Genomic DNA, 19,507 nt, shown 5'->3' with positions numbered 1-19,507 from the left:
AGGGGTAAGACTATTCAACAGAGAACCATCTACTATATTTTGATCAACATGACATGAGCAATTGATAATGTGGAAAAAAGCTGACACTTGTACATTATCAATTGCAATTTGTTCAAAGGAATAAGAAAATGCTTTAATGATGTGCACAAGTGACTAGATGATTTGGAATTTGTACAAATTTGTACAGAATTGCACTTTTGATCTAATAAATGCACCAAAGCGAATGAGAAAAACTGTAACACATGTTAACTCAGGAGGATGAAAACTTATCTAATCAAGATATATTAGTGTTTTATTGATCATGTATATATGTTTTACAAATGTTAGATTTTTTCTTCTCACTTTGTAACACAACAAAATGAGGGAAAAGTCCAGGGAACTTTCTGAAGGTACGGTAGGTATTTAGTTGCTAGTACAATAGGTCCAGTTACCGTAGGTCATGGGGTAAGAGTGTAATCTGCAAGATAATCTATTGTAAATTATGTGTGTAAAATATCTCAGTGATCAGTTTTGTATTCTGTTCTGTCTGTGTTTTCTCTCCGGTGTCCTTCTCCTCTTCACCCCGTCAACTAGCTCTGAATGAATGTCAATCGCAGTGTAGAGTCCAATGGCAGCCCTTGTCTGATCAGATACTCACGAAGCTGGAATAAACACAGGGTTTACTTCATTTAGGACATTTGATAATGCCATATTCCTATCCTCTTCACGCTCCTTCCCCCTCATTCACTTTCAATCTGTATTCAATATAATTATTTGTTATAGCAACCTTACATCCCTTTGATGAATGAGATTTTTCCTCATTCTATTATCACCTTTGGAGATTAATTAATAATAATTAATAATAAAATGATACGTTTAACAGTAACTCTTACCTGATTCAAGATCTCAGATTCGGTTTGGAAAGTTGTCATGGAAAATTTCACCCTCAGTACAAACCTAAAACCTGTAGAGACACAATGATTCAATAATAAGAACAAGCATTAAGCAAAACAAACAGACTGACTGACTGACTGACTGACAGGCAGGCAGGCAGGCAGGCAGGCAGGCAGACAGACAGACAGACAGACAGACAGACAGACAGACAGACAGACAGACAGACAGACAGACAGACAGACAGACAGACAGACAGACAGACAGACAGACAGACAGACAGACAGACAGACAGACACGTACCGTACTATAAGAAAAAAAGGAGACTTGACAGGGTTGACCACTATTGCCAATTTCATTAGCTATTAAGTAAAGAAAATCACACTTACTAAGCCCAGTATTCGTGGTTGACTGTCCGACAGATGTAGTTGGAGTGCTAATTTGTGTAGTTTTTGGTAGCTCAGTAGTGGTTGTGAAATTAGCTAAAGTTATTGTTGTTCTATTAGGAGCTGTAGTTGTTGTGTTAGGAGCTGTAGTTGTTGTATTATGAGCAGTAGTTGTTGTATTAGGAGCTGTAGTAGTTGTACTTGGAGCTGCAGTTGTTGTCGTAGTAGGAGCTGCGGTTGTTGTCGTAGTAGGAGCTGCAGTGGTTGTTGTACTAGGAGCTGCAGTTGTTGTTATACTAGGAGCTGCAGTTATTGTCGTAGTAGGAGCTGCAGTTATTGTTGTACTAGGAGCTGCAGTTGTTGTACTAGGAGCTGCAGTTGTTGTCGTAGTAGGAGCTACAGTTGTTGTCGTAGTAGGAGCTGCAGTTGTTGTTGTACTGGGAGCTGCAGTTGTTGTTGTACTAGGAGCTGCAGTTGTTGTCGTAGTAGGAGCTGCGGTTGTTGTCGTAGTAGGAGCTGCAGTTGTTATACTAGGAGCTGCAGTTGTTGTTGTACTAGGAGCTGCAGTTGTTGTCGTAGTAGGAGCTGCAGTTGTTGTCGTAGTAGGAGCTGCAGTGGTTGTTGTACTAGGAGCTGCAGTTGTTGTTGTACTAGGAGCTGCAGTTGTTGTCGTAGTAGGAGCTGCAGTTGTTGTTGTACTAGGAGCTGCAGTGGTTGATGTACTAGGAGCTGCAGTGGTTGTTGTACTTGCAGCTGCAGTTGTTGTAGTACTAGGAGCTGCAGTTGTTGTCGTAGTAGGAGCCGCAGTGGTTGTTGTACTAGGAGCTGCAGTTGTTGTACTAGGAGCTGCAGTTGTTGTCGTAGTAGGAGCTACAGTTGTTGTCGTAGTAGGAGCTGCAGTGGTTGTTGTACTAGGAGCTGCAGTTGTTGTTGTACTGGGAGCTGCAGTTGTTGTTGTACTAGGAGCTGCAGTTGTTGTCGTAGTAGGAGCTGCGGTTGTTGTCGTAGTAGGAGCTGCAGTTGTTATACTAGGAGCTGCAGTTGTTGTCGTAGTAGGAGCTGCAGTTGTTGTCGTAGTAGGAGCTGCAGTGGTTGTTGTACTAGGAGCTGCAGTTGTTGTTGTACTAGGAGCTGCAGTTGTTGTCGTAGTAGGAGCTGCAGTTGTTGTTGTACTAGGAGCTGCAGTGGTTGATGTACTAGGAGCCGCAGTGGTTGTTGTACTAGGAGCTGCAGTTGTTGTAGTACTAGGAGCTGCAGTTGTTGTTGTACTAGGAGCTGCAGTTGTTGTCGTAGTAGGAGCTGCAGTTGTAGTAGGAGCTGCAGTTGTTGTCGTAGTAGGAGCTGCAGTTGTTGTAGTAGTAGGAGCTGCAGTGGTTGTTGTACTAGGAGCTGCAGTTGTTGTCGTAGTAGGAGCTGCAGTTGTTGTTGTACTAGGAGCTGCAGTGGTTGTACTAGGAGCTGCAGTGGTGGTTGTACTAGGAGCTGCAGTCGTTGTTGTACTAGGAGCTGCAGTTGTAGTCGTAGTAGGAGCTGCAGTTGTTGTCGTAGTAGGAGCTGCAGTGGTTGTCGTAGTAGGAGCCGCAGTGGTTGTTGTACTAGGAGATGAGATTGTTGTTGTACTAGGAGCTGCAGTTGTTGTCGTAGTAGGAGCTGCAGTTGTTGTCGTAGTAGGAGCTGCAGTGGTTGTTGTACTAGGAGCTGCAGTGGTTGTCGTAGTAGGAGCTGCAGTTGTTGTTGTACTAGGAGCTGCAGTGGTTGTACTAGGAGCTGCAGTGGTGGTTGTACTAGGAGCTGCAGTTGTTGTTGTACTAGGAGCTGCAGTTGTTGTCGTAGTAGGAGCTGCAGTTGTTGTCGTAGTAGGAGCCGCAGTGGTTGTTGTACTAGGAGCTGAGATTGTTGTTGTACTAGGAGCTGCAGTTGTTGTCGTAGTAGGAGCTGCAGTTGTTGTCGTAGTAGGAGCTGCAGTGGTTGTTGTACTAGGAGCTGCAGTTGTTGTTGTACTAGGAGCTGCAGTGGTTGTAGTAGGAGCCGCAGTGGTTGTTGTACTAGGAGCTGAGATTGTTGTTGTACTAGGAGCTGCAGTTGTTGTCGTAGTAGGAACTGCAGTTGTTGTCGTAGTAGGAGCTGCAGTGGTTGTTGTACTAGGAGCTGCAGTTGTTGTTGTACTAGGAGCTGCAGTTGCTGTCGTAGTAGGAGCTGCAGTTGTTGTCGTACTAGGAGCTGCAGTGGTTGTTGTACTAGGAGCTGCAGTTGTTGTTGTACTCTGAGCTGCAGTTGTTGTACTTGCAGCTGCAGTTGTTGTCGTAGTAGCAGCTGTAGTTGTTGTTGTACTAGGAGCTGCAGTTGTTGTTGTACTAGGAGCAGCAGTTGTTGTACTAGGAGCTGCAGTTGTTGTCGTAGTAGGAGCTGCAGTTGTTGTCGTAGTAGGAGCTGCACTGGTTGTCGTAGCAGGAGCTGCAGTGGTTGTCGTACTAGGAGCTGCAGTTGTTGTTGTACTAGGAGCTGCAGTGGTTGTCGTACTAGGAGCTGCAGTGGTTGTCGTAGTAGTAGCAGTAGTGGTTGTTGTACTAGGAGCTGCAGTGGTTGTTATACTAGGAGCTGCAGTTGGTGTCGTACTAGGATCTGCAGTTGTTGTCGTAGTAGGAGCTGCAGTTGTTGTCGTAGTAGGAGCTGCAGTTGTTGTTGTACTAGGAGCTGCAGTGGTTGTTGTACTAGGAGGTGAAGTTGTTGTACTAGGAGCTGCAGTTGTTGTTGTTGTAGGAGTTGCAGTTGTTGTCGTAGTAGAAGCTGCAGTGGTTGTTGTACTAGGAGCTGCAGTGGTTGTTGTACTAGGAGCTGCAGTGGTTGTTGTACTAGGAGCTGCAGTTGTTGTTGTACTAGGAGCTGCAGTTGTTGTCGTAGTGGGAGCTGCGGTTGTTGTCGTAGTAGGAGCTGCAGTGGTTGTTGTACTAGCAGCTGCAGTTGTTGTTACACTAGGAGCTGCAGTTATTGTCGTAGTAGGAGCTGCAGTTGTTGTTGTACTCGGAGCTGCTGTTGTTGTACTAGGAGCTGCAGTTGTTGTTGTACTAGGAGCTGAAGTTGTTGTCGTAGTAGGAGCCGCAGTGGTTGTTGTACTAGGAGCTGCAGTTGTTGTTGTACTAGGAGCTGCAGTTGTTGTCGTAGTAGGAGCTGCAGTTGTTGTCGTAGTAGGAGCTGCAGTGGTTGTTGTACTAGGAGCTGCAGTTGTTGTTGTACTAGGAGCTGCAGTTGCTGTCGTAGTAGGAGCTGCAGTTGTTGTCATACTAGGAGCTGCAGTGGTTGTTGTACTAGGAGCTGCAGTTGTTGTTGTACTCTGAGCTGCAGTTGTTGTACTTGGAGCTGCAGTTGTTGTCGTAGTAGCAGCTGTAGTTGTTGTTGTACTAGGAGCTGCAGTTGTTGTTGTACTAGGATCTGCAGTGGTTGTCGTAGTAGGAGCAGCAGTTGTTGTCGTACTAGGATCTACAGTTGTTGTCGTAGTAGGAGCTGCAGTTGTTGTTGTACTAGGAGCTGCAGTGGTTGTTGTACTAGGAGCTGTGGTGGTTGTTGTACTAGGAGCTGCAGTTGTTGTTGTACTAGGAGCTGAAGTTGTTGTGCTAGGAGCTGCAGTTGTTGTTGTTGTAGGAGCTGCAGTTGATGTCGTAGTAGGAGCTGCAGTTGTTGTCGTAGTAGGAGCTGCAGTGGTTGTCGTTTCAGGAGCTGCAGTTGTTGTCGTACTAGGAGCTGCGTTTGTTGTTGTACTAGGAGCTGCAGTTGTTGTCGTACTAGGAGCTGCAGTTGTTGTTGTACTAGGAAATGCAGTTGTTGTAGTAGGAGCTGGGGTTGTGGTTATTGTAGCAGGAGCTGTTGTTGTAGTTGTAGAAGGAACTGTGGTTGTTGTAGAAGGAACTGTCGTTGTTGTAGTAGGAGCTGCAGGTGTGGTTGTCGTGATCAAATATGCAGTTGTTGTTGTACTAGGAGCTGCAGTTGTTGTACTAGGAGGTGCTGTTGTTGTTGTTGTAGGAGCTGCAGTTGTTGTTGTACTAGGATCTGCAATTGTTGTCGTAGTAGGAGCTGCAGTTGTTGTACTTGGAGCTGCAGTTGTTGTACTAGGAACTGCAGTTGTTGTAGTACTAGGAGCTGCAGTGGTGGTTGTACTAGGAGCTGTGGTTGTTGTAGAACTAGGAGCTGCAGTTGTTGTCGTAGTAGGAGCTGCAGTGGTTGTCGTAGTAGGAGCTGCAGTGGTTGTTGTACTAGGAGCTGCAGTGGTTGTTGTACTCGGAGCTGTGGTGGTTGTTGTACTAGGAGCTGCAGTGGTTGTTGTACTAGGAGCTGCAGTTGTTGTCGTAGTAGGAGCTGCAGTTGTTGTTGTACTAGGAGCTGCAGTTGTTGTCGTAGTAGGAGTTGCAGTGGTTGTTGTAGTAGGAGCAGCAGTGGTTGTTGTACTAGGAGCTGCAGTGGTTGTTGTACTAGGAGCTGCAAATGTTGTCGTAGTAGGAGCTGCAGTTGTTGTCGTAGTAGGAGAAGCAGTTGTTGATGTACTAGGAGCTGCACTGGTTGTTGTACTAGGAGCTGCAGTTGTTGCTGTACTAGGAGCTGCAGTTGTTGTCGTAGTAGGTGCTGCAGTTGTTGTTGTACTAGGAGCTGCAGTCGTACTTGGAGCTGCAGTTGTTGTCGTAGTAGGAGCTGCAGTTGTTGTTGTACTAGGAGCTGCAGTTGTTGTAGTAGGAGCTGTGGTTGTAGTTGTCATAGCAGGAAGTGTGTTTGTTGGAGTAGGAGCTACAGTTGTGGTTGTAGAAGGATCTGTGGTTGTTGTTGTACTAGGACCTGCAGTGGTTGTTGTACTAGGAGCTGCAGTTGTTGTTGTACTAGGATCTGCAGTTGTTGTCGTAGTAGGAGCTGCAGTTGTTGTACTAGGAGCTGCAGTTGTTGTTGTACTAGGAGCTGCAGTTGTTGTCGTAGTAGGAGCTGCAGTGGTTGTCGTAGTAGGAGCTGCAGTGGTTGTTGTACTAGGAGCTGCAGTTGTTGTCATACTAGGATCTGCAGTTGTTGTCGTAGTAGGAGCTGCAGTTGTTGTCGTAGTAGGAGCTGCAGTTGTTGTCGTAGTAGGAGCTGCAGTGGTTGTTGTACTAGGAGCTGTGTTGGTTGTTGTACTAGGAGCTGCAGTTGTCGTCGTGCTTGGATCTGCAGTTGTTGTCGTAGTAGGAGCTGCAGTTGTTGTTGTACTAGGAGCTGCAGTGGTTGTTGTACTAGGAGCTGTGGTGGTTGTTGTACTAGGAGCTGCAGTGTTTGTTGTACTAGGAGCTGCAGTTGTTGTCGTAGTAGGAGCTGCAGTTGTTGTTGTTGTACTAGGAGCTGCAGTTGTTGTTGTACTAGGATCTGCAGTTGTCGTCATAGTAGGATCTGCAGTTGTTGTCGTAGTAGGAGCTGCAGTTGTTGTCGTAGTAGGAGCTGCAGTGGTTGTTGTACTAGGAGCTGCATTTGTTGTTGTACTAGGAGCTGCATTTGTTGTTGTACTAGGAGCTGCAGTTGTTGTAGTTGGAGCTGTGGTTGTAGTTGTCATAGCAGGAAGTGTGTTTGTTGGAGTAGGAGCTACAGTTGTGGTTGTAGAAGGATCTGTGGTTGTTGTACTAGGAGCTGCAGTGGTTGTTGTACTAGGAGCTGCAGTTGTTGTTGTACTAGGATCTGCAGTTGTTGTTGTAGTAGGAGCTGCAGTTGTTGTACTAGGAGCTGCAGTTGTTGTTGTACTAGGATCTGCAGTTGTTGTCGTAGTAGGAGCTGCAGTTGTTGTCGTAGTAGGAGCTGCAGTGGTTGTTGTACTAGGAGCTGTGTTGGTTGTTGTACTAGGAGCTGCAGTTGTTGTCGTGCTTGGATCTGCAGTTGTTGTCGTAGTAGGAGCTGCAGTTGTTGTTGTACTAGGATCTGCAGTTATCGTCATCGTAGGATCTGCAGTTGTTGTCGTAGTAGGAGCTGCAGTTGTTGTCGTTGTAGGAGCTGCAGTGGTTGTTGTACTAGGAGCTGTGGTGGTTGTTGTACTAGGAGCTGCAGTTGTTGTTGTACTAGGAGCTGCAGTTGTTGTTGTACTTGGAGCTGCAGTTGTTGTTGTACTAGGAGCTGCATTTGTTGTTGTACTAGGAGCTGCAGTTGTTGTAGTAGGAGCTGTGGTTGTAGTTGTCATAGCAGGAAGTGTGGTTGTTGGAGTAGGAGCTTCAGTTGTGGTTGTAGAAAGATCTGTGGTTGTTGTAGTAGGAGCTGCACTTGTAGTTGTAGAAGGATCTGTGGTTGTTGTAGTAGGAGCTGCAGTTGTTGCTGTAGTAGGAGCCTCAGTTGTGGTTGTCATATTAGGATCTGTGGTTGTGCTTGTTACAGAGCACAGGCTGCCTATTACTGGGACAAATATTACAATTATTAGGTAGCTTATCAATACATTAAGACCAGAGACCAGAAATTGGCCCTGGCTTTTCCAAAACATCTGCCCATTTTTTCCCTCAACGTCGCCACACAAAAAAATTGACAGGCCCATTGGTCTTAAGATAGACCAGCACATCTGGCATTTGCTGGAAATTCCATATAACTAGTCCATTTGTGACCCGTTTCAAGAAGCTAGGCCAAATATTGCATGTCACTACTTCACAGGAGAGGCATTTCAACGTTTTTTTTATTGTTATCAAAATGCATTTTTTTGGCATAAAAGCCTTCTGGAATCTATGAACGTTAATGTGCCTTAATTTCAAACTTTTATGCCATCTATATATATGAATACAATTCTTACAATACGAGCCTAGTTGGTTTAGCCACGGAAAATACAGGAACCTTCCTTTCAGCCATGATTGGTTGAGATAATGGATGGACTGGACATGCCGAGAGATGAGTTTGGGTTTGTATTCCATGAAGCACAATTCTATCTATAACATGACCTGCTCAGTGTGTGGATCATTCTTTCTACAGCAGCTTTTTTTCCAAAGATATCATGAAGAACTGAAAATGCTTTGCTGGACAACTTTCTGGAGGATGATCGTGCCATGCTGAATCTCTCTGATTCTGAAAATGAATCAGACAATGAGGAAATCCCTGATTTATGTCAAAACATTTGAATTGAACCAGACGTTGTAGAGTCCTCTAATGACAGTGGTGGGGAAGAAACAGTGTCGTTGTCACGGAAGAATATGACCGAGTTTTGAAATCAGTGGAAGCAGGGAGTTGATTGCCAAATAAGGAGAGAGTCCAAAAGAGAACACAGAAGGCTGTTGTATAAAACTTGTTTATGGATTACATCTTCTAACTAAGGGCTCCCATAGAGGGAGAAGCATTCATCCAAGCATACAAGTAATAGACTAGCTACATTTACAGATATTATACGTTTCTAATTTTGTAAGAAAGTTTTTTTTCATTGCAAGTTAAAGTGTACTGTTGACTAGCTGTCTAGCTAACGTTAGCTGGCTGGCTCGCTAGCTAACGTTACTTATATGATTTGTGTAGTAATGTTATTCGTATCTCTGAAAATTTGTCAATTTGCATTGACAGTTATAGCCTAATGTTAGCTAGCTAAAATTGAACCTATTTGGTTGGCTTTAGCTAGTTGCAGATTCATGCATGGTTGTATTGCCACGTTCAAAACAACTGGGAACTCATGACATCAGTGATCTTCAGATCGGAAAGTCTGCGCCCTAGAAAGAGGCCCAAGTTCCCGAGTTGGAATTCCCAATTGACTGTTTAAATCGATTTATCACAGCTGGAGGTATTTTTTTCCAGAATTTCCATTTGTTTTGAACTGTTACAGTTTTCTTCCTGGGAAGGAGAGGCGGACCAAAATGCAGCGCGGTTATGGTTGAACATCTTTAATAAAGATGATACCGTGAACAATATACATATACAAAACAAGAAACTGTGGAAAAACCAAAACAGTCCAAACTGGTGCAAAACACAGAAACAGGAAACAATCACCCACGAAATACTAACAAAAATATGGCTGCCTAAATATGGTTCCCAATCAGAGACAACGATAAACACCTGCCTCTGATTGAGAACCACTCTAGGCAACCATAGACTTACCTAGAATACTACACTGAACACAACCCCGTCAATCTACAAAACCCTACAAGACAAGACAAACACATAATCACCCATGTCACACCCTGGCCTAACCACAATAATAAAGAAAACACAAAATACTAAGGCCAGGGCGTGACATGAATGCTCGAATGTCAGAGATTTTGGCCTATTTATTGCCATATCTCCTCATGCCATTTGCACACACTGTATATATATATTTTTTTTATATATTGTGTTGACTGTACGCTTGTTTATTCCATGTAACTCTGTGTTGTTGTTTCATGTCGCACTGCTTTGCTTTATCTTGGCTAGGTCGCAGTTGTAAATGACAACTTCTTCTCAACTAGCTTACCTGGTTAAATAAAGGTGAAATCAAATTTTAAAAAATAATTTCAAAAATTTGAGTTCCCAATTGATTTGAACGCGGCATTAGTTGGGATTATGGTTCATTGTTTAGCTAGCTAGCTACATGTCTAAACAAAAGACTCTACTATGCAAGTGACCATTTCACGGCAGCGTTTAGACCTTCTGTGTCCTGTGCATGTGACAAATAACCCTTGATTTTATTTTATATAGTGTATGTTAACCAGAGATGGTAATCTGAAGAACAACTTGACCTGCACCAAAGTCAAATGAGGATATTGGCCAAATCAAGTCAAACATTATTTGTCACTTGTGCCGAATACAGCAAGTGTAGACCTTATCGTGAAATGCTTACTTACAAGCCCTTAACCAACAGTGCAGTTCAAGAAAAGTTTTTTTTAAAGTAAAAAAATTAAAATTAAAAAATATAAAAAGTAACACAAAAACATAACAATAACTAGGCTATATACAGGGGGTACCTGTATAGTCAGTGTGCGGGGGTACAGATTAGTTGAGGTAATTTGTACATGTAGGTAGGGGTGAAGTGACTATGCATAGATAATAAACAGCGAGTAGCGGCAGTGTACAAAACAAATGGAGGGTGGGGTCAATGTAAATAGTCCGGTGACAATTTTATTAATTGTTCAGCAGTTTTATGGCTTGGGGGTAGAAGTTGTTCAGGAGCCTTTTGGACCTAGACTTGGTGCTCCGGTACCGCTGGCCATGAGGAAGCAGAGAAAACAGTCTATGACTTGGGTGACTGGAGTCTCTGAAAATTTTATGGGCATTCCTCTGACACCGCCTATTGTAAATGTCCTGGATGGCATGAAGCTTGGCCCCAGTGATGTACTGGGGCGTACGCATTACCCTCTGTAGCGCCTTACGGTCAGATGCCGAGCTGTTGCCATACCAGGCGGTGATGCAACCGGTGTAGCTGTAGAACTTTTTGAGGATCTGGGGACCCATGCCAAATCTTTTCAGTCTCTTGAGGGGGAAAAGGTTTTGTCGTGCTCTCTTCATGACTGTCTTGGTTTGTTTGGACCATGATAGTTTGTTGGTGATGTGGACACCAAGGAACTTAGAACTCTCAACCTGCTCCACTACAGCCCCGTTGATGTTAATGGGGGCCTTTTCAGCCCGCCTTTTTCTGTAGTCCACGATCAGCTCCTTTGTCTTGCTCACATTGAGGGAGAGGTTGTTGTCCTGGCAGTTCTCTGACCTCTTCCCTATAGGCTGTCTCATCGTTGTCGGTGATCAGGCCTACCACTGTTGTGTCGTCAGCAGTCTTAATGATGGTGTTGGAGTCGTGTTTGGCCACACAGTCGTGGGTGAACAGGGAGTACAGGAGGGGACTAAGTACACACCCCTGAGGGGCCCCAGAGAATGAGCGTGGCAAACGTGTTGTTGACTTCCTTTACCACCTGGGAGCGACCCATCAGGAAGTCCAGGATCCAATTGCAGAGGGAGGTGTTTAGTCCCAGGGTCCTTAGCTTAGTGATGAGCTTTGTGGGCACTATGGTGTTGAACGCTGAGCTGTAGTCAATGAACAGCATTCTCACGTAGGTGTTCCTTTTGTCCAGGTGGGAAAGGGCAGTGTGGAGTGCGATTGAGATTGCATCATCTGTGGATCTGTTGGGGTGGTAATGCGAATTGGAGTGGGTCTAGGATATCCAGGACGATGCTGTTGATGTGAGCCATGACCAGCCTTTCAAAGCACATCATGGCTACCGACGTGAGCGCTACAGCCAGTAATCATTTAGGCAGGTTAGCTTCGCTTCCTTGGGCACAAGGACTGTGATGGTGTGCTTTAAACATGTAGGTATTAAAGACTTGGTCAGGGAGAGGTTGAAAATGTCAGTGAATACACTTGCTAGTTGGTCCGCGCATGCTTTGAGTACACGTCCTGGTAATCCATCTGGCCCCGTGGCTTTGTGAATGCTGACCTGTTTAAAGGATTTGCTCATATCGGCTACCAAGAGCATTTTCACACAGTCATCTAGAAAAGCTGGTGCTCTGGTGCATGCTTCAGTTTTGCTTTCCTCGAAGCGAGCATAAAAGGCATTTAGCTTGTCTGGGAGGCTCACGTCACTGGGCAGCTCGCATCTGGGTTTCCCTTTGTAGTCCGTAATAGTTTTCAAGTCCTGCCACATCTGACGAGCATCAAATCCGGTGTAGTAGGATTCAATCTTAATCCTGTATTGACGCTTTGCTTGTTCAATGGTTCGTCTGAGGGCATTGCGGGATTTCTTATAAGAGTCTGGATTAGTGTTCTGCTCTTTGAAAGCAGCAGCTCTAGCCTTTAGCTCAATGCAGATGTTGCCTGTAATCCATGGCTTCTGGTTGGGATATGGTCACTGTGGGGATGATGTCACTATTACACTTATTGATGAAGCTGATCACTGAGTTGGTATCCTCCTCAATGCCATTGGATGAATCCTGGGACATATTCCAGTCCTGTAGAGTAGCATCTGCGTCATCTGACCACTTCCTGCTTTAGTTTTTGCTTGTAAGCAGGAATCAGATGAGAACTCTCTTGGTAGATAGTGTGGTCTACAGGTACTCTACCTCAGATGAGCAATACCTTGAGACTTCTTTAATATTAGACATTGCGCACAAGCTGTTATTGACAAATAGACACACACACCCCCACCCCCACCCCTCGTCTTACCAGACCTAGCAACTTTGTTATGCCGGTGCATGGAAAATCCCACCAGCTCTATATTTTCCGTGTCGTTGTTAAGCCACGACTCTGTGAAACATAATATATTACAGTTCTTAATGTCCCGTTAGTGATAATCGTATAATCGTAGATCATTAATTTTATTTTCCAATGATTGCATGTTAGCAAGAAGAACGAAGGCAGTGTGAGTTTATCCGCTCGCCTACGGATTCTCAGAAGGCAGCCCGATCTGCGTCTTCTTTTCCTCCATCTTTTCTTCCCGGATTTGGGCCTGTTCCCGGGAGAGCAGTATATCCTTCTCGTCGGACTCCTTAAAGGAAAAAGCTTTTTCCAGTTTGTGGTGAGTAATTGCTGTTCTGATGTCCATAAATTATTTAAGAGACAGTAGCAACAATATTATGTACAAAATAAGTAAACAAAAAGTTAAAAACAATGCAACAAAACAAACAAAATAGCACAATTGGTCAAGAGCATGTAAAACGTCTGCCTTCCTCTTCGGCGCCATCTTAACAATCATGAGATAAAGTGTAATTTTCACTTTTAGTTTTGAAATCTTTGGTTGTTTACTACACTGTGAATCCTTAAAGAGATGGGTGGGTCTAAGGCATAAGAGTGTGTGAACGATGCTGAATGGGTGTAGAGTTCTCCAGTTGGTGTACCAAAACATTCTCGGACCATTTTCTCAAAAGTGGGTTACAAGTTTATCACATTTCAAAGCAGAATTACTTTCCTACTGTTCCTCCACTGCACTGTATGATATATTATTTTCTAGCTCTGAGTCTCTACTTCTTTCCAATATAAAAACCACTATTTCAGATTTGCTACATACGCCCTGAATCCAGGTGGTGGGTCACATTTCTGATTATTTCTTCACAAAATGTAGACAGGCCCATTGGGCTAAAGATGGACCATCCGATCTGGCATTTGTCCGGACATCCCTATAACCAGTCCGTTTCTACTAAAGCTTAAGCTTGAATAGCTTTTTAAAACAAGAACAATAACTTAACAGGAGATAGATACTAACCTGAGAAAATCATGATGAGAAACACCCCAAGTTCCATTGCTGTTTTGTTATTCCCTCTAATGCACGGATGAACAAAAATATTAATCAAATTCAAAAATAACTTAGAAACAATTATTATTTTCAATTATACATTTAAATACTAATCAATCATACAAATTGAAATATGTTGTCTCAACACAAAAGGTAGACTAAACAGTAAGCAGTTAAAAATCTCATTGAGTTTTTCTAAGTGAGATTTTTCTGTCAATACTGTAAGCCTACCTGTAAGTAAGAGTGTTCACTATTCCATACATTTACATTTTGATAAATTGCATGTACTTTCAATGTATAATAATTGATAGATTAATAGAAAAGCGTCTCACAAAAATTGTTGCTGCTTGTCTTCCTCGGTGTTCAGGCTTCTGTGAGCTCCTCATCAACTGAGTTTCTCTTTAATAATGTTTTCTCTGTCAGCTGGCATCCCAAATGGCATCCTATTCCCTATATAGTGCACTGCTTTGAATAGGGCCCATAGGGAATAGGGTGCCATTCGGGATGTACACTCAGCCTCTGGTAGTTACAGTAACTATGCAGTTAAACAAGGAAGAAAAAACTCAGTAAGCAAATTCTGGTAACACTTGAAAATCAAGCAAGAATTTATCAGCATTTGTGACTGCATTTCTTTACGTGAACTTATGTCAAATGTTGAAGATTGTCTTTTCTGTACACATAAAAGTACAGACTCATAGCTTAAATATGGTATATCATACACTGTAGTTGGAGGAAACATAACAAAGTTATGTTGCTTTTGAAGTTGATAAACGTGTTATCCCACTTACGAGACAATAGAAGAATATGCCCTCGAAAGTGTTTGACACTTACTCATGAGCTTTTCTTTGAGGGTGCTCATTCAGCATTGGTCACACCATCTTACGCCTTAGCCCCAACCATCTATTTAAGAAATCACATGTGAAGACATGCTAAAAACTGAGTGAGTAAGATAGCATAGTAAACAAGTGTTGAAAGTAATAGCTTACAGTCAGGAAAAACTCCAGGTAAAAATGCACTTCATCTAGTCCATGGCCTATATCTTAACATGGTGTTCTTCAAATTATGGTCTCTTGTAAGCACACTCTATATCAAATCAAACCAACGTTTATTTGTCATGTACACAGGATACAGAAGTTGTAAACAGTACAGTGAAATGATTCCTTGCCAGTTCTTCCTAATTCCACGACTGGTCTATCGATGTCACCGCACGAAGAGGCAAAAACAGACTTACCCCCATCGCGACGTCCTCCCCCCACAAAGGCTAACTTTCTAGCCCCTGCTATCTGCTTGCTTGCTAACCCAGTCTGATAACTGCTAAACTCCCGGGACCTGGTCTGCTAACTGCTAGCTTGCCTGCCCGGTCTGCTAACTGCTAGCCCTTGCTAACTGCTTGCTTGCTAACCCGGTCTGCTAACTGCTTGCTTGTTAACCCGGTCTACTAACTGGTAGCCCATGCTAACTGCTTGCTGGCTAACCCGGCCTGCTAACTGCTAGCTTGCCCTGGTCTACTAGCTGCTAGCTTGTTTAGCTCCATCCTACTAACTGTTAGCTTTGCCTGAATCGCCGTGTCCCCAGTCAGCCCAACCACTCACCCACTCACTGGACCCATATGTTCACTTGGCTACGCATGCCTCTCTCTAATATCAATATGCCTTGTCCATTACTGTCCTGGTTAGTGATTACTGTCTTATTTCACTGTAGAGCCTCTAGCCCTGCTCAATATGCCTTAACCAACCATGCTGTTCCACCTCCTACATATGTGATGACATCACCTGGTTTAAACATCTCTAGAGACTATATCTCTCTCTTCATTACTCAATGCCTAGGTTTACCTCCAATGTACTCACATCCTACCTTACCTTTGTCTGTACACTATGCCTTGAATCTATGCTATCGTGCCCAGAAACCTGCTCCTTTTACTCTCTGTTCTGAAAGTGTTAGACGGCCAGTTCGTATAGGCTTTAGCCGTACCCTTATCCTACTTCTCCTCTGTTCCTCTGGTGATGTGGAGGTTAATACAGGTCCTGCAGTGCCTAGCTCCACTCCCATCCCCCAGGTGCTCTCATTTGTTGACTTCTGTAAACGTAAAAGGCCTTGGTTTCATGCATGTTAACATTAGAAGCCTACTCTCTAAGTTTGTTTTACTCACTGCTTTAGCACTCTCTCGCAACCCAGATGTCTTAGCCATGTCTGAATCCTGCCTTAGGAAAACCACCAAAAACCCTGAAATCTCCATTGTTAACTATAACATTTTCCGCCAAGATAGAACTGCCAAAGGGGGCGGTGTTGCAATCTACTCCAAAGATAGCCTGCAGAGTTCTGTATTACTTTCTAAGTCTGTACCCAAATAATTTGAGCTTCTACTTCTAAAAATTCACCTTTCCAGAAACAAGTCTCTCACTGTTGCCGCTTGCTATAGACCTCCCTCTGCCCCCAGCTGTGCCCTCGATACTATATGTGAACTGATTGCCCCCCATCTATCTTCTGAGCTCGTGCTACTAGGTGACCTAAACTGGGACATGCTTAACTTGATTATTTATTGTCTTGTCATGGCTAAGATGCAATCAGAAACATGTCAAACAAGTGTGTGGGTGTGTGTGTAGACGATTATGTGGGACTGCCAAGCTTTGATTCAAATCGGAGGAATATCACATCCTCTATCGGAAAGTGAAAGAAACACGGTAAGCCATGGTTAGTTATTTTATGATTTACTTTTACTTCTCAATATTTCACATGCCTATGTTTTTAATACTAACAAATCGTTGTCCTCAGTAAGGTCTGAACTAAGGTTTAAGATGTCATGTTGGAGATGGGTTTCCCCCAACCTCTTTATGTGTCACCATCCTTCACACACAGTATATAGACCTGCTATACAGAGAGATGGTGGGTTTTCTCTGTGTTCTTCTATCTCCAGGAGACACCATCATAGGTGAGTCACCAAGATGGTTGAAACACACTATTGGATTACCCGATCAGTACTGTATTGGCTGAGATGCAGGGATGAACTGGAACAGGTAATCTGCCTGTGCATTTCTAATACACAACCCATTTTATTCCTATTCCTAATGTTCATTTTGCGAGAAAAAAAAACTTTAATATCTGACAGGTCATAAGACGGACCATTTACCAGAATTGCCCTTTGGCAGTCCGTCCCTGCTGAAATGTTATCTTTTCACATAGCATATTCCATCACAGCTGACCTGACAATATAAGATTTCTGTGAGGCATAGAATCATCACTTAGTCCAAGTACATGGTGTTCAACGTTTCAGCACACAGCCTTTCTCTCTCTCTCTCTCTCTCTCTCTCTCTCTCTCTCTCTCTCTCTCTCTCTCTCTCTCTGTCTCTCTCTCTCTGTCTCTCTCTCTCTCTCTCTCTCTCTCTCTCTTGACTTTACCTGTTGTTTTACTTTTAGGTCTCTGGGGTGAGTCAAAGCAACAATCATCCTAAATCATCAGTAGCAGGCACCTGGACAGCACCATCCTCAGCCTCCTTGGGCAACATAGTAGTCAACATCGTAGTCAACATCGTAGTCAATATCGTAGTCAACATAGTAGTCAACATCGTAGTCAACATCGTAGTCAACATTGTAGTCAACATCATAGTCAACATCGTAGTAAATATCGTAGTCAACATCGTAGTCAACATTGTAGTCAACATAGTAGTCAACATAGTAGTCAACATCGTAGTCAACATCGCAGTCAATATCGTAGTCAACATCGTAGTCAATATCGTAGTCAACATAGTAGTCAACATCGTAGTAAATATCGTAGTCAACATCGTAGTCAACATCGTAGTCAACATCGTAGTAAATATCGTAGTCAACATCGTAGTCAACATTGTAGTCAACATCATAGTCAACATAGTAGTCAACATAGTAGTCAACATCGTAGTCAGCATCGTAGTCAGCATCGCAGTCAGCATCGTAGTCAGCATCGTAGTCAACATCGTAGTCAACATCGTAGTCAGCATCGTAGTCAACATCGTAGTCAAGTGAGTCTCTGCTACAATTGCTAAATGACGGTAACTTTGACAAAATTTCCTGATTTTCCAAAACTCCTGCTTATTTTCTCTTGATTCCAGAATCCTGTGAACGTTACAAACATGGGAAAATAACACTCTCTGTCTCTCTCTCTCTGTCTCTCTCTCTCTCTCTCTCTCTCTCTTGACTTTACCTGTTGTTTTACTTTTAGGTCTCTGGGGTGAGTCAAAGCAACAATCATCCTAAATCATCAGTAGCAGGCACCTGGACAGCACCATCCTCAGCCTCCTTGGGCAACATAGTAGTCAACATCGTAGTCAACATCGTAGTCAACATAGTAGTCAACATCGTAGTCAACATCGTAGTCAACATCGTAGTCAACATCATAGTCAACATCGTAGTAAATATCGTAGTCAACATTGTAGTCAACATAGTAGTCAACATAGTAGTCAACATCGTAGTCAACATCGTAGTCAATATCGTAGTCAACATCGTAGTCAATATCGTAGTCAACATAGTAGTCAACATCGTAGTAAATATCGTAGTCAACATCGTAGTCAACATCGTAGTCAACATCGTAGTAAATATCGTAGTCAACATCGTAGTCAACATCGTAGTCAACATCATAGTCAACATAGTAGTCAACATAGTAGTCAACATCGTAGTCAGCATCGTAGTCAACATCGTAGTCAGCATCGCAGTCAGCATCGTAGTCAGCATCGTAGTCAACATCGTAGTCAACATCGTAGTCAGCATCGTAGTCAACATCGTAGTCAAGTGAGTCTCTGCTACAATTGCTAAATGACGGTAACTTTGACAAAATTTCCTGATTTTCCAAAACTCCTGCTTATTTTCTCTTGATTCCAGAATCCTGTGAACGTTACAAACATGGGAAAATAACACGCTATGCATTTATTTTTGGCATGCTTTTTCTGTAGGAAGAAACAGCTCCTACGACAACAACTACAGCTCCTACTACAACAACTACAGTTCCTACTACAACAACTACAGCTCCTAATACAACAGCGACAGCTCCTATTACAACAACTACAGTTCCTAATACAACAACTACAGCTCCTAATACAACTATTGCTGCTAATACAACAACTACAGCTCCTAATACAACTATTGCTGCTAATACAACAACTACAGCTCCTAATACAACAACTACAGCTCCTAATACAACTATTGCTGCTAATACAACAACTACAGCTCCTAATACAACTATTGCTGCTAATACAACAACTACAGCTCCTAATACAACCACTACAGCTCCTAATACAACAACTACAGCTCCTAATACAACAACTACAGCTCCTAATACAACAACTACAGCTCCTAATACAACAACTACAGCTCCTAATACAACAACTACAGCTCCTAAAACAACAACTACAGCTCCTAATACAACAACTACAGCTCCTAATAAAACACCTACAGCTCCTAATACAACAACTACAGCTCCTAATACAACAACTACAGCTCCTAATAAAACTACAGCTCCTAATACAACAACTACATCTCCTAATACAACAACTACAGCTCCTAATACAACATCTACAGCTCCAAATACAACAACTACAGCTCCTAATACAAAAACTACAGCTCCTAAAACAACACCTACAGCTCCTAATACAACACCTACAGCTTCTAATACAACAACTACATATCCTAATGCAACAACTACAGCTCCTAATACAACTATACTCCTAATACAACAACTACAGCTCCTAATACAACAACTACATCTCCTAATACAACTACAGCTCCTAATACAACAACTACAGCTCCTAATACAACAACTACAGCTCCTAATACAACAACTACAGCTCCTAATACAACAACTACAGCTCCTAATACAACACCTACAGCTCCTAATACAACACCCACAGCTCCTAATACAACTATTGCCTCTAATACAACAACTACAGCTCCTAATACAACAACTACAGCTCCTAATACAGCAACTACAGCTTCTAATACAACAACTACAGCTCCTAATACAACAACTACACCTCCTAATACAACACCTACAGCTCCTAATACAACAACTACAGCTTCTAATACAACAACTACAGCTCCTAATACAACAACTACAGCTTCTAATACGACAGCTGCAGCTCCTAC

At 43.0% G+C, this 19,507-nt stretch overlaps 1 protein-coding gene across 2 annotated transcripts; it reads right to left on the bottom strand.

Moving 5' to 3' along the window:
- Positions 1-255: 255 nt before the first annotated feature.
- Positions 256-13,814, bottom strand: LOC135510365 (mucin-2-like). 2 transcript variants are annotated; one of them, XM_064931227.1, is made up of 5 exons: positions 13,732-13,814; positions 13,370-13,425; positions 1,260-7,637; positions 873-943; positions 256-641 (listed from the first exon to the last, which is right to left on the bottom strand). In XM_064931227.1, exons 2-5 carry the CDS (start codon positions 13,404-13,406, stop codon positions 570-572), a joined length of 6,558 nt encoding a protein of 2,185 aa, XP_064787299.1. In that variant the 5' UTR covers positions 13,407-13,425; positions 13,732-13,814; the 3' UTR covers positions 256-569. The 2 variants fall into 2 exon arrangements, with proteins under 2 accessions (XP_064787299.1, XP_064787300.1); XM_064931228.1 differs by having other exon boundaries at positions 1,260-7,631.
- Positions 13,815-19,507: the final 5,693 nt, after the last annotated feature.

The sequence above is a fragment of the Oncorhynchus masou genome, chromosome 23 (assembly GCF_036934945.1).
Source record: "Oncorhynchus masou masou isolate Uvic2021 chromosome 23, UVic_Omas_1.1, whole genome shotgun sequence".
Classification (NCBI taxonomy): domain Eukaryota; kingdom Metazoa; phylum Chordata; class Actinopteri; order Salmoniformes; family Salmonidae; genus Oncorhynchus; species Oncorhynchus masou.
This window is presented reverse-complemented; position numbering and strand designations above follow the sequence as displayed.